The 12,822-nt window shown below is 40.5% G+C and overlaps 1 protein-coding gene across 1 annotated transcript; it reads left to right on the top strand.

Moving 5' to 3' along the window:
- Nucleotides 1-1,173: 1,173 nt before the first annotated feature.
- On the top strand, nt 1,174-10,493 carry FNTA (farnesyltransferase, CAAX box, subunit alpha). The gene is made up of 9 exons (XM_071424684.1): nt 1,174-1,337; nt 2,036-2,121; nt 2,672-2,786; nt 3,657-3,761; nt 4,421-4,547; nt 4,886-5,034; nt 7,044-7,106; nt 7,610-7,781; nt 9,350-10,493. Exons 1-9 carry the CDS (start codon nt 1,189-1,191, stop codon nt 9,479-9,481), a joined length of 1,098 nt encoding a protein of 365 aa, XP_071280785.1. The 5' UTR covers nt 1,174-1,188; the 3' UTR covers nt 9,482-10,493.
- Nucleotides 10,494-12,822: the final 2,329 nt, after the last annotated feature.

The raw sequence follows: 12,822 nt of genomic DNA, 5'->3' as shown, positions 1-12,822 counted from the left end.
ACTGCAACACTCAGAAGCAGCAAACACACTATGCACTCCAAAGAGTCGCTGTATGAACATCCTGGCAGGAACAAATGAAGTCCTCAGAATAAAACAGGGCAGAAGAAAAGGCAGGGAGACAAGGAAAACACAGAGTTCAAGTGACTTCCCAAAGGAGACAAAGGTGCTCATTGACACAAGAACCACCTGTGGGCCTGATTCTTCCTTGTCCTGGATCTTGTGTCTCAATTTGCAGCTGTGCATTTATACTCCCTCATTGTCACTGTGGCACCATTCTTCTTTTCATAAAATCACTGTAAAACACATGAAACACACAGCAGCTCAAAATTAAAGACTTTAACCATTTCCACCACATATGGAATGATTTTCCACCTCCCTGAGAATGCCATACAGATGCAGATGTATGCACAGCCCTTGCTACTGCACATGCTCCGCCTTTCTTTAATTCTCTCCATGCTAATGCATCTCAAAATGCCCCAGATTACAAACATCAGCTGCTCTCCCTAATGACTGTCCTCAGCTACTTTGGCCTGCTGACAACAGCACATCAGGGGATCACAGAATCATTTAGGCTGTAAAAGACCTCTGAGATCATCCATCCTGTCAGCTAGACCATGGCCCAGTCTACCCTGGCTGGTCCATATCAATGTCTAATCACCTTTTCTGGGAAAGAATTCCTCCTGATGTCCACCCTGAACCTCTCCTGGTGCAGTATGAGACTGTGTCCTGTCACTGCCTGTGAGCAGAGGCCGATTCCCATGCGGCTACAGTCTCTGTCAGGTACTTTGAAGAGTGACAAGGTCACCCCTGAGCCTCCTTTTCTCCCGGCTAAACACACCCAGCTCCTGCTGTGTCTGCTGCCTTCTCCAATTTCTCCCACTCGTTAAAGGCGGCCGTTTCAAAACCTTCTCCAATTTCACTTTTTTGCAGTGGCCAAACTCCTCTGCCTTGTCCTGTCAGATCGACTGAGGCTAAGATGGCGCCAGGCGTTGTTTTCCCTCCCCGGAGTGAAGCCTCCGTGAGAAAGCCCCGCGAGCGCTTCCCTGGCGGAGTGAGGGAAAGCCGGCAGGCACCTTCCCGGGACGCGGCACACGCGCCCTCCGCCCCAGGGGCGGCGCTGTCGAGCCGCGCCGTCGCTCCGTCCCCGCCTTTGTGGTGCAGCCGGGTCCCGGAAGCGGCAGCGGAGCGATGGCGGCGGATGGGAGGGCGGCGGGAGCGGTGGAGCTGCAGCCGGAGGGGGACGTGGAGGGTGGCAGCAGTAGCGAGCCGGAGGGCGGCTTCGGGCAGCTGCTGGAGGAGGAGGAGGATGGGGAAGATGCGGGATACGTGCTGTACAGGTACGGCTGCGGCGGCATGGGGCCGGGCCGGGCCGGGCGGGCAAGGCACGGCACGGCACGGGAGGCGCGGAGTGGCGGAGCTGGGGCCGGAGGAGTGAGGAGCTTCTGGGAGGGGCAGGGACACCTTTCTCTAGATCGAGTTGCTCAAGGCTTTATCCAACATGGCTTTGAACACTGCTAGAGCTGGTGCATACGCAGCTTCTCTGGGCAGCCTGGTCCAGTGTCTCACCACCTCTACAGTCAAAGAATTTCTTCCCAATGTCTAACCTAAATTTTCCCTCTCTTAGTTTGTACCCATTACTCCTTGTCCCATCATGACAGTTTCTGACGGAAAATCCCTCTCCAGCTTCCCTGTAGGTCCCGTTTAGATACTGGAAGGCTGCTCTGAGGACTTCACATGGCATTCTCTTCTCTAGGCTGCACAGCCCCAACTTTTTCCGTTTGTTTTTAAGGGTGGTCCAGTCCTCTTTTCAACATCGTGGCCGTGCTCTGCTCCCACACATCCATGTCCTTCTTATGTTGGGGACACCTTTATGTATTTATATGCTGGTCTGTGTTACAGACAATAATGTAGCTAAAATAGTAGGGACTGTTCAGAGCAAGGATGTGTTACTGGACATGTGTTCGTGCGTGTCATGGTTTGAGTAGCATTTTGTGCTTTTTAGAAACATTGAAAACACAAAAATATCTATTTACAGGGACAGGAAGGAATGGGCTGATATTGAACCTGTTCCACAAAATGATGGGCCGAATCCTGTTGTTCAGATCATCTACAGTGAAAAATGTAAGTCTTAAATATATTCTGCCCTTAACCATTGTTGAAACAAGACTTCATGTTTTGGATAACATTTTCTAGAGTGATACTGTGAAGAAATTAATTCATTGTGTTACGGTGCTTGTGTGTGGTGTTTTCACCAAGCATCTTTGAAGCTGAATCTTCACCTGAGATGTTAATAGTCAGGGTTCTCCTTTAGAATCCTATGGCTTAAGAGGTAATACAGCAGACAGTATGGTTCATGTCACAAGGCATTTCCAGCCCACAAATGGAAGCAAAACATGAAGTTCTTGCAGCTGGTGAAGTAGTGAGAGTAAGCAGCACAGATCTTTTATGATTGTTTTGGCTATTATTCTGATGGTGTGCTTCTAACATACTTGTGCAGCTTTGTGGTGTGCTAATATCCTGCACAGGTCTCAGTGGAAAATGCTTTCGGATTGATAGGTATGATTCGTTTTACAGAGGTGTATTAAGAGCACAGAAAGCAGGAAGCAATTTAAAGGATTATTAACCTTACCCCCTGTTCAGGCCATTGGCTAAGATGCTATTCTCTATTTAGTCCGAGATGTCTATGATTACTTCCGGGCTGTTCTGCAGCGGGATGAGAGAAGTGAAAGAGCTTTCAAGTTAACAGCAGATGCCATTGAGTTAAATGCTGCAAACTACACAGTATGGTATGTAGTAAGCTTGGTATTATTATTTCTGTGGTCATTCAACTGCCTACCTTTTAAGTCTTTAATGTTTTGTTCATTGAATTAAGGCATGCCTAGTTGAATTTACACAGAGGAGTAGAGTACCTTTCCAGTGAGCTTCCAAAAAAAGCCCATGTTCAGTATTTCCCATGCCTCATGTTAAATCAGTGGTTTTCATTCTTTTGGCTCTAAGGATATTATCAGTCAAGGTCAGGGATAGCCACAAAAAGGACTATTTAAAAAAGGTTGCTGTTTAAAATTAGATTACTTACCTGATAATGTGTCCATGGCAAAATGCTGAAGATGCCCTCAGTTGACTTTGAGAAGAGGCATAAAAACATGATGGCAAATAATTTATGTATTTACTACTAATAATAAACTACTAATACTTTTTGCATTTTAAAAGATCTGTCAAGTTAGGTAATAAATAAACAGTGAATTTCTGATATTCAGAGTAGGGCATTTTACTCACAAGCTAACAAGTACCTCTTGTACATCTTCATTCCACTAATTTCCATAAAATCAGAAGGTTTGCATTGTTTCAAGCACAGAAGTCTTAGTTTCTGTGACAGAAAATTATCATGGGTACAGATTAACTTGAACATGATTGTTACAATCTTAGATCATGTGCTGTTGCAACCAGTCATATCCTAGTTCTGTGCTGTTCCATAATTGAAAGCCCTTTAACAGAACTAGATATGTGGTTAAGGATTTTCCATTAGTTTTAACTTTTTGCACTGTTTTTATCTCAATATTATTTACAAGAACTGTGAACAAAGGTGATTCCATGTTCTTCTCTGTGAATTTTAGGAAAGTCCTTTTGCAATGTTCAAATGCTTGACTTTTATACAGGCATTTCCGGAGAGTCCTCCTGCAGTCTTTGGGAAAGGATCTCCATGAGGAACTTAAGTACATTACAGCTATCATTGAAGATCAGCCAAAGAACTACCAAGTCTGGTAAAATCATGCTTTCTTTCCTGTTCTTAATGTTTTTGCAGATAATACTTGTTTTGTAAATTGTCCAGTCGTGGTGGGAGAGTTAAATGGAGTTGCATCATGTCAAAGCTCCTTTCAGATATTTTTCCTAAGCATGTAATATGCTAAGCAGTTGTTAATTTCAATTTTTAGACTGCCAAAATAAGTCTGACAGGTAAAAAAAAAAAAGACTTGTGAAAAGGCAGCTGAGAACACACACATAAGTTAGTATCTTTTCTTTTATTGTGTTTTGGAGTTTGCCTGCTTGTTGTTGGGTTTTTTCCAAAATTAATAGGAATAGGCGAAAGAGCAGTATTGTTATTGCTAGAGAAATTATGCAGTAGTAGAAAACTTTACTCTGCTGAAGACTTTGACCATAAGTGTGAAACTATGTTTTTTCAGGTGAATATTACTTGTCTAAAATGAGATGATTGGCCATGGTGTATGTGTGGTTAGAATTTTCTATAATATAAATATGTGTCATGCATTTCTCAGAGCCAAGTGAAATGTTCTGCTATGCTTAATTTGAAGTATTTAACTAGTGGGGTTTTTTTCCCTAAGTTGTGCACCTGCTATAAGCTGCTGTTATATAGAACACACACTCACCAAAAAAATTTAGACTTTGTTCTTCTCATCATTAGGCATCACAGACGGGTGCTGGTTGAGTGGCTGCAGGATCCATCCCGAGAGCTTGAGTTCATAGCTGACATTCTTAACCAAGATGCCAAAAATTACCATGCCTGGCAACACAGACAATGGGTTATTCAGGTATTGTATCCACAGAACTCTTGATTCTTTAGATAACTTGCATTTTAAACATGTGGCAGAGGTTAGCTATAAACTTTCCTTTTAGGAAATGAGTTCAAAGAATTGGGTTGTTGTCTACGTACTGTTGTGTGTGTGAATTTAATGATGAGCCAATACCACTGTGTACCACTGAGTAGTGTAGCATGTTCCTAGCTCACCTGCAGTCTTTTTTTTAACTTTCTGTTGATTTCTTCAAAAAAAGCTCTATCTGATGTTCAGGCAACTTAAGAACAAGAATGTATTTAAAAAAATAAAAAAACTTTTGATTGTGATACTTTCTCTTCCTTCCCTTTCTGTAGGAGTTCAAATTATGGGACAATGAACTAGACTACGTGGACCAGCTTTTGAGAGAAGATGTGAGAAACAACTCTGTTTGGAACCAACGGCACTTCGTCATTTTCAACACCACTGGCTATGATGACCCAGCAGTCCTAGACAGAGAAGTCCGGTTAGTAATGCTCTTCAGGCTCGTATTAAACAGTCTCCATTACATGAAAGCAAAGGAATACTTTCACAGTCCCCGTGGGCTTTGTTTTCTGATTTTTATTCACTTCTGGGACTAACATTCATGATTAGCAGATCAAGTGTCAGACTGAAGTAAGCTCTGCTTATCCTGAGCAAGCTGCTATCATGAATCGGTTTTCCTGGCCTGCTGTTTATTGTGCAAACAAAACTTTGGGGTTTATGGTGAACTAGTTATTGTAGGACAAGCTACAGAAGATCTGTGACACTGCTGTGCTGTTCATTAGAAAGTTTGGAAAGAGGCACTCTTCAGCTCTGGTGCCTGGAGCACCCCCGCCCTCTTCCTTCTTCCCTGACCTTTGTGTCTGCAGCAACCACCTTTGCTTTTTCTCTTAAATATGTTACCACAGAGGCGTTACCATAATTTCTAATAGGCCCAGCCTTTCTAATGGCACATCCATCCTTGGAGCCACCAGGGACTGTCTCTGATAGACATGGAAGAAGCTTCTAGCAGCTTCTCAGAGAAGCCACCCCTGTAGCCACCCTCCGCTACCAAAGAAACAGGCCATGCAAACCCAATACAGTGACATGGTTTGTAGGAAGAGGAGCTGCCTTTTATGAGGAATTTGATGCAGCTGGAAAAATAAACCTTTCAGGAGTATGTGGTTGGAACAAAGAGAACTGCCTCTGTGAGATGGCTAGTTTCCAGGAAAAAGAGTTTTGTGCTCACTGTTTCTAGGTTGCGTGTTTGTAACTGAAGACAAGCTGGGCTTCTAGACGTATTTTACTACCCATGGTAGTAAGAGAAGCCTCTTCCTATGGTTTTCACATCTCAGACTGCTGATTAGGGTTGATGTTTATGAGAAGATATTTGTCAAAAGTGAAGAAACAATTAAGGTACTCTGATTTTTAATAGAGTTATTTTTCAGAAGAAAGACTGAATCTCTGAATCTTTTGGTGCATTATTCATAGAGGATCCCAGCCCTCACCGTCTTCCATGGTTGTCTTTGCAACCTTCTAGAAGTTTTACTTCTCTTCCAGTTTATAACCTTCTGGTAGATCGGTGAATCTGAACCATTTCCATGACTTAGACTTTGATATCTTCAACTTTTTATCTCCAGAGTTTAGATTGGACATCCTCTCCTGATCTTGTCAAGATAATTGGGTACCGTCTTAAGAACCAGACTGGCTAAGATTAAGATTTCCCAGATGTCACTATAGAACTGCTGGTTTATACCACTATGGTTCGTTTATAAACTCGTTCTTTGTCACAGTGACTGCAGAATGTTTTAAAACAGTTACAGTTGTGGGTATTTTTTAGTACTCTTGATATATCAGATACTCCTCTATCTGCAGCCTCTGAAAATCATCAGAATGCTTCATTATGCTGGGAAAAGCCAGAAGATAAATCTGTTTTGTGTAGATGAAATGTGGCTTTGTGGCTGTATTGGAGGTGCCTTTTGTTGCTTTGCTTTTATAGCAGTTGCCTCACTGTTGCTTTCACAATGCTGCAGAAGGCTGTGTGAGCTGAAAGCTCAAGCTCTGCCTTTCTGTGGGTTTGCTTGAGTGCAGCCTGAGGAAAAAAGTTCTGCAAATAGTCATATTAACAGAGCTTGTAGTTATATTAACAGAGCTCAGTTACTCAGGCCATTGTCAGCCCCTTGCCATTTATGAGCATCAAGATATAAGTTACTCCTTTAGCGTACCAGGAGAGTGTATTATGTTGTTTTCTCAGTGGTTTTGCTAATAATTTTGAGAACTGATCATTATTGTACAAATTCCAGCAAATTGAATGCTTAAAACATAGTGTCTGCTTCTTTGAGACTCCTGATGATTATATTGTGAGCGATTTTTCATCTACCCAGGTGAGATGATCTACAAAAAGAGTGAAGTATAGGCTAGAGATATGCATTTAGAAGCTTCTGAGCACATTCAGGTAATTTCTAACTGCATTGTCATCGGTTGCATTCATGACCCATTACCTTTTTCTTGCAGGTACACTCTTGAGATGATCACAGCAGTGCCACATAATGAGAGTGCTTGGAACTACTTAAAAGGGTGAGGTGTATTTCTCCATGAGACAAAGAATCTGTGGAAGGTGTCTGATACCTACTTCTTAATTAAACAGATTTTTTTTCTTTTTGTTCTAGTGTAGTGTGCTTAAGCAGGCAGGCAAATACTGTCACAAAGGGTTCTTATATTCTAACTTAATTTCTCTGTAACTTTTCACTAAGCTTCTGGCCCTATAGTTCTTGCAGAAGGGCTACAAGTACTTCTCATGCTTTTAAAAACTTGACCTGTAATGTCACTGTGTTAAAAAGCATAGATAGGAAATAACTAACATGCTTTCAGTCTAATTCCTGTTCAGTTGAACAAAAACTATACCAGCTTACTACAACATGAGGCTATACTAGTTATGCATGCTGCTTACTTTCTAACTTACTTATATCTGCAGCCTGATTTCAAACCTAATCTTCAAGTAACGGAATCATAACAAAAGTGCAATTATTCACACCAGATTTCCCATAATTATGTGTCAAGCCTATTAACCTCTCTTCTAGGATTCTACAGGATCGTGGTCTTTCTAAATATCCAAATCTGCTGGAAGAACTGTTGAATTTACAGCCCAGTCACAGTTCACCCTATCTGATTGCCTTTCTTGTGGACATATATGAAGATATGCTAGAAAACCAGTGCGATAACAAGGAAGAAACACTGAACAAGGCATTGGAGGTACATTTTGAAAGCTTGGTTTTTCTTCCCAGGGATGCTCCCTATTCCTGTCTGGTTTTATAGCTTGACAAAATGAGATTGATTTTCATAAATAGAACAGGTTAGTTGTTAATCATGAGAAGTCTATGAAGAGTTTAACACAAAAGCCAGACAATTACAAGGATCTCATGAATTTAAATATAAATAATAACTAGCCAGTTATTAAATTACTCTTAAGTTTTCTTCATGTGATGGTGAAGGAAGGTCTCTGATAGTACTGCAGAAGAAAGAAAATGTTTGAATAATAGAGGAGTTTTCAATGTTTACTTTATACCATTAACTCACTCTCTTCTCTGTAGATTAATGAATTTTTCTCAGAATATCCATGTCCAAACAACCTCAGTTGAACTCCCTTGGCCCTTCTCAGCTTTTTCTAAGAAAGTTGACAGAATTAGCTTATGGACAGCAGGCACTGGGGTATCAGTAAGAAATGTCAGGCACCACTTCCTAGAGAGCATAAATTACTTCTGGCAATGTTGTGTATCTCCCAGAGTTTCATACTTGGCTGTTCTTTGTTGCAGTTTGTAGCATAGTTTTTACGAGAACATTTTCCGTTCACTGTGAGACTGACTGGAACTTAATGTTATTAGATCTGCAGTTCCGCCTGGAGTCTTTGTGTTCCAACATTGTTCTTTCTCAGCACTTTTCCATTGTTGTGTTCCAGGACCAATTGTAAACAAGTGCAATTGGCTCCTTTATACTATTTCACTGATTTTGACTTCTCTGTTTAGACATCAAAGCTCTTAATTTCTTAACTCCATTTCACTGAGTAAGGCAATGTCATCTGCATAATAAAAGGGAATTTAGTCTGAACATTTGTAGTGTTCAGACTGTGTAAAATTTACACAGCTTGTCCTGTAAGTAGTATTGATTTCTACTGTGCTGCTTATTCACATCAAAATTTAAAAAAAACCCCAAATATATAGAAGTATAAAAGAAGTATATAAGTAGAAGTATAAAAAAACTTTTTATAGAAGTATAAAAAACCCAAATACGAAGAGTATACCAGCTCTTAATGTTGCATGAGAGAGGGTTACTGACTTGGAGGGAGAACCTTTTTGGGACAGTCTGCTGAAGAAAAAACCAGAAATAAAAGATCTCCTGTTATTCTGTCAAGAGTATTGAAGATTCAAGACCAGGATGATCTTCCAGTGTTTGGAATTAGGTGGTTTACAGCCTGTTGGATGACTAAAAGATGTTCAAGGTTCTCAGGAAGTATCGTGTGCTCTACTACCAGGTGCATTAGGTTGGCATGGATGATGAGTGGTAGGCATGGGAATGAGCCAAAGGGAACTAGTACAACTGAAATGGGCCTGGAGGGATTTTTGTGCAGTGTCAGATTGGTTGGCTACCAACTGGGGTTGTCCTTATTTTGATGCCATTAAACAGTTACAAATCCCATGAATAAAAGAAATGTTGCAGAGGAACATATTTCTAACACTATCTGTAATACAGGTTGTATGCATTTTATAATTAAGGATTGTAAGCTTTTCAGTTTAATACTCCAGTCTTTCGTTTTTCTTTCATAGTTGTGTGAAATTCTGGCTAAAGAAAAAGACACCATCCGAAAAGAGTACTGGAGATACATTGGAAGGTCCCTTAAGAGCAAGCACAGTTCAGGCACTGAACAGAGCAGTACACTGACGGATAAAGAGCAGTAACTGAAGATGGAAGAAAACAGTGTTGAGCTTTCAAGCTGTTCTAAAGCTGTACTAAGTAGGGTCATCAACAAGTCCATTTGTAAGTATTGCAAGGGGAGAGGAGTGCAGACTGCTGTATAGTCCTCAGTTGCTGCTGCTACTGTTGATGGCTCTAGCTGCAGTCAAGAAATGTATTAAGGCTTAATTATTAAAATGTACCAGGTAGAGGTTTTAGTTCCTAACTAAAAATACATAAATGTATATCTATTACATTGACAGTGCTCAGTTAATGGTTGGCCTTGATCTTAGAGGTTTTTTCCAACATAAGTTACTCTACAAGTCTGTGAAGCACTAAAACCATGTCTCATGTTGTGGCTTACCCACTTGTAGTTCCTTACACTGTCTCATGAGTTTGCTGCAGTAGTGACTGCAGGTAACTTAACTATAGGGGATATAGAGTAACCTGATTAGTGCAAGTAGGCACTGCAGGTGTCGCCATGTGTGGGAGCAGCTGTGTAACACTGTCAGCCTATGCTGTTTTATGCAACTAACACCAAGTGTAATTTTGTAATTAAAATAGATAACTTAAAGCATTTGTCTGATTTTTTAATGTGTTTCTTTTGGTCCTTGTAAGTGCATAGTTTGGTTTTTTCAGATGCTAATAGAGGTAAAATATCCCCTTGTATAAGTATTGGATTCTATTGCATTGAGATGTCTTTTGCACTGGAGTATTCTTACCCCAGAAACTTTCAGTACACCTGATATATTCAGTGGAGCCCTGAATTCTTCCCTGCACAGACAGAAAAAATGCTTTGAGGATCCTGGAGAAGGTGTATACCTACATCAGAAAAATGCATCTACCCTGTTTTCAGCAAATGGTTATTGTAAACTGTGTTCTTATGGAGTGTTTGTCTGATATGAAATATTTTATTGGAAATGATCATAGAGGGAACAAACAAGTGCTGGTGTTTATTCCTTAATATGCTGTCTTTCTGACACTAAACATTAAAAGGTGTTAACTGTGATTAAACAATAGTGGAATTTTTTTTTAACACTTGAAATTCTTTACTTCAATGCAGTCTTGACATTCAGAACAACTCATAGGGAGTGGAATTGATATACAAAGCTGTGTAATTTTGTAGTGGTTTTGCTGCTTTCTCAGCAGAAGAGAAAACATTTTTGTGTTTTCTCAAATGAACATTCAAAACAGACATGGACTTCAAACTTTTGGAGATTGGTTAACCTGGAGGGTTCTTTTTTTTTCATTCTTTTTTTTTTACATGTTTGGGGTTTTTTACTATATTTGAAACTCCAGTACAAAGCAAAAAGTGTGTTTCTACCCCTACAAGTTGTTCCTAATTGAACCTGTACTAAATATGGAGTACTGAATAGTCAGGGTGTTCAAGGACTTCAGGATAAAGTAATGTATTTGCCACTATGAGTCAAGAAAGCTCAGAAAGATGAACAGTGAAATACAATCCTTTAAATAAACATCATCAGTGAAGAGGGAACAGAATTTTTCCTGTATCTTTCACAAAATTCAGAGGACACTTGGAATAAAGCAGAGTATTCTTTATAGACACTAGCATAAATTTCAGCAATAAATCATCACAAGGTAAGATTGATGAAGAGTGTCCACAGGGACAGTGTATTTTGGGATGTGATCTCAGTCACTTGTGGGCTGAGGCAAGAGCTTAGATTTAGCCATATAGACTTCCTAGTGGTAAGAATAGGTAGGATTCCTCTGACAAAACCTTTTTAGGGATATGGTCAACCTATGGCCTTCTCATTCTTGAAAATGATGTCCATAAGTAGTGAATAAGATTCTAGCAGAGTTGGTTGGGTTTTATACTGCTATCCTGGGTTGACTATATGATGCTTTTATCCCCAATTGTCTTGTTCTGTTTATGCTGAATAATAAGTTTTGCACCTTTAAGACATGTTCCAGTGAGTGATCAGGGGGGAGAGAAGAAGCAGCAGTTTTTGTTTTCAGACACTGCACTCACTCCTCCACATTCCTACTCCTGACTGTTGTCTGCAAAGGGACAGACAGTGGGACAGAGCTCTCCTTTGTTTTAGTTAGTTTAGCTAGCTGAGGCAGAGAAGTTCCCTGGACTGTGGGGTTTTTTCCCTCTTTCTTGGAGCTGTTCAAACCTGCTCTGGACTGAACACCCAGAGGAGCACTGGCAGCTGCTCCTGTGGCCCACCGGGCCAGGCCTGGGCTGCGGCATTTCCAGAGCCTGAGGGACTGATCAGAGACTGAGTGAGCTGAACTGCAACCCGGGGAAGAGACTTTCTCAGTTTGTCATCTCTTTTGGAGCAGCAAGGGGTTTTATTGCTTAATATTGTTTAGGTTTTATTGTTTAATAAACAGTTTTTTTCCACTTTTCTCCAAGGAGGTATTTTCTCCCAAACCAGTTGGGGGAGGGGCTGATTGAATCTGCTTTTCTAGAGGAGCCCCTCTGGGGGTTCTCTCCTGAATTTGCTCTGAACCAGGACAACTGGTTATGCAAGCATAGTGGTACATGGAAAGATAATACCGCTTCTGAGCTCCATTTACCAATAAATAATCAAATACATATTTTTAATAGAAAAAATACCTTGTCTTATCTACATAAGACAAACGTAACCTAACAAATTGTGTAAATCCTAGAGAAAAAATTGTGTCGGACCCTAGAGTTCTGCTTAAACAACAGGAATCAAAAAAAGTCACTCTGTTGAAACAGAAGTGTTCCTTCTTTCAAATGTTTATATTTACTGTCACTTGGATTCCAAGGAAGCTTTCAAATTCTCTTGTAAAGGCACCTCAGTTTTCTGCTGGTCAACCATGCACAAAAATACTGAGCTGTCAGAGCTGGAAAAAGGATGGCTACCCAGCCAGGTTGCAAGTGAAGCCACTAAACCTTGAATTTTAATGCATCTGAGACAAAATGTTTCTGGTGGAAGAAGGATCTTGACAAAATGCACAGAAAAGGGTCTTAGAGTAGGAAGTTAAGAGATTACTTTAATCTGTAGGCATTGGTACCGACTATCTTTGATCAGGGCAAACATCACAGTTATTTGTCCCAATGGGTTCATCTGTACAAGAAAATTTACTGTTGTTATTGTTGTAATGATGTGACTCTTGTGTACAATTTTATTATTGAAGAGCTGTGTCTAAATGGAAAACTACTGATAAAACTCTCCCTTGTAAATCAGTGTATCTGGAACATTCAGTGGAGTATGGAGCATTAGTAAAGTGTGAAATCATAATCTATGCTTGCTTTCATCAGAAGCCGATATTCTTGCCTTGGTGTAGCCCTGTCTTAATAACCATTATTGACTTCCACCTTTTTGTCTTTGCAACTTCGGTGACAAAACAG

Source organism: Agelaius tricolor, unplaced genomic scaffold (assembly GCF_023055355.1).
Source record: "Agelaius tricolor isolate 1412-34295 unplaced genomic scaffold, bAgeTri1.0.p SCAF_4, whole genome shotgun sequence".
NCBI classification, from domain to species: Eukaryota; Metazoa; Chordata; class Aves; order Passeriformes; family Icteridae; genus Agelaius; species Agelaius tricolor.
Note: the sequence above shows the minus strand (reverse complement) of the source record. Positions and strands in the feature narration are given on the sequence as shown.

What these genes read in the sequence shown, in the direction of transcription:
- FNTA (XM_071424684.1), top strand. Translation starts at nt 1,189, where the DNA reads ATGGCGGCGGATGGGAGGGCGGCGGGAGCGGTGGAGCTGCAGCCGGAG. An exon ending in GTCCTAGACAGAGAAGTCCG is followed by an intron (nt 5,035 to 7,043) that starts GTTAGTAATGCT and finishes TTTTTCTTGCAG; the next exon opens with GTACACTCTTGAGATGATCA. An exon ending in CACTGAACAAGGCATTGGAG is followed by an intron (nt 7,782 to 9,349) that starts GTACATTTTGAA and finishes TTTCTTTCATAG; the next exon opens with TTGTGTGAAATTCTGGCTAA.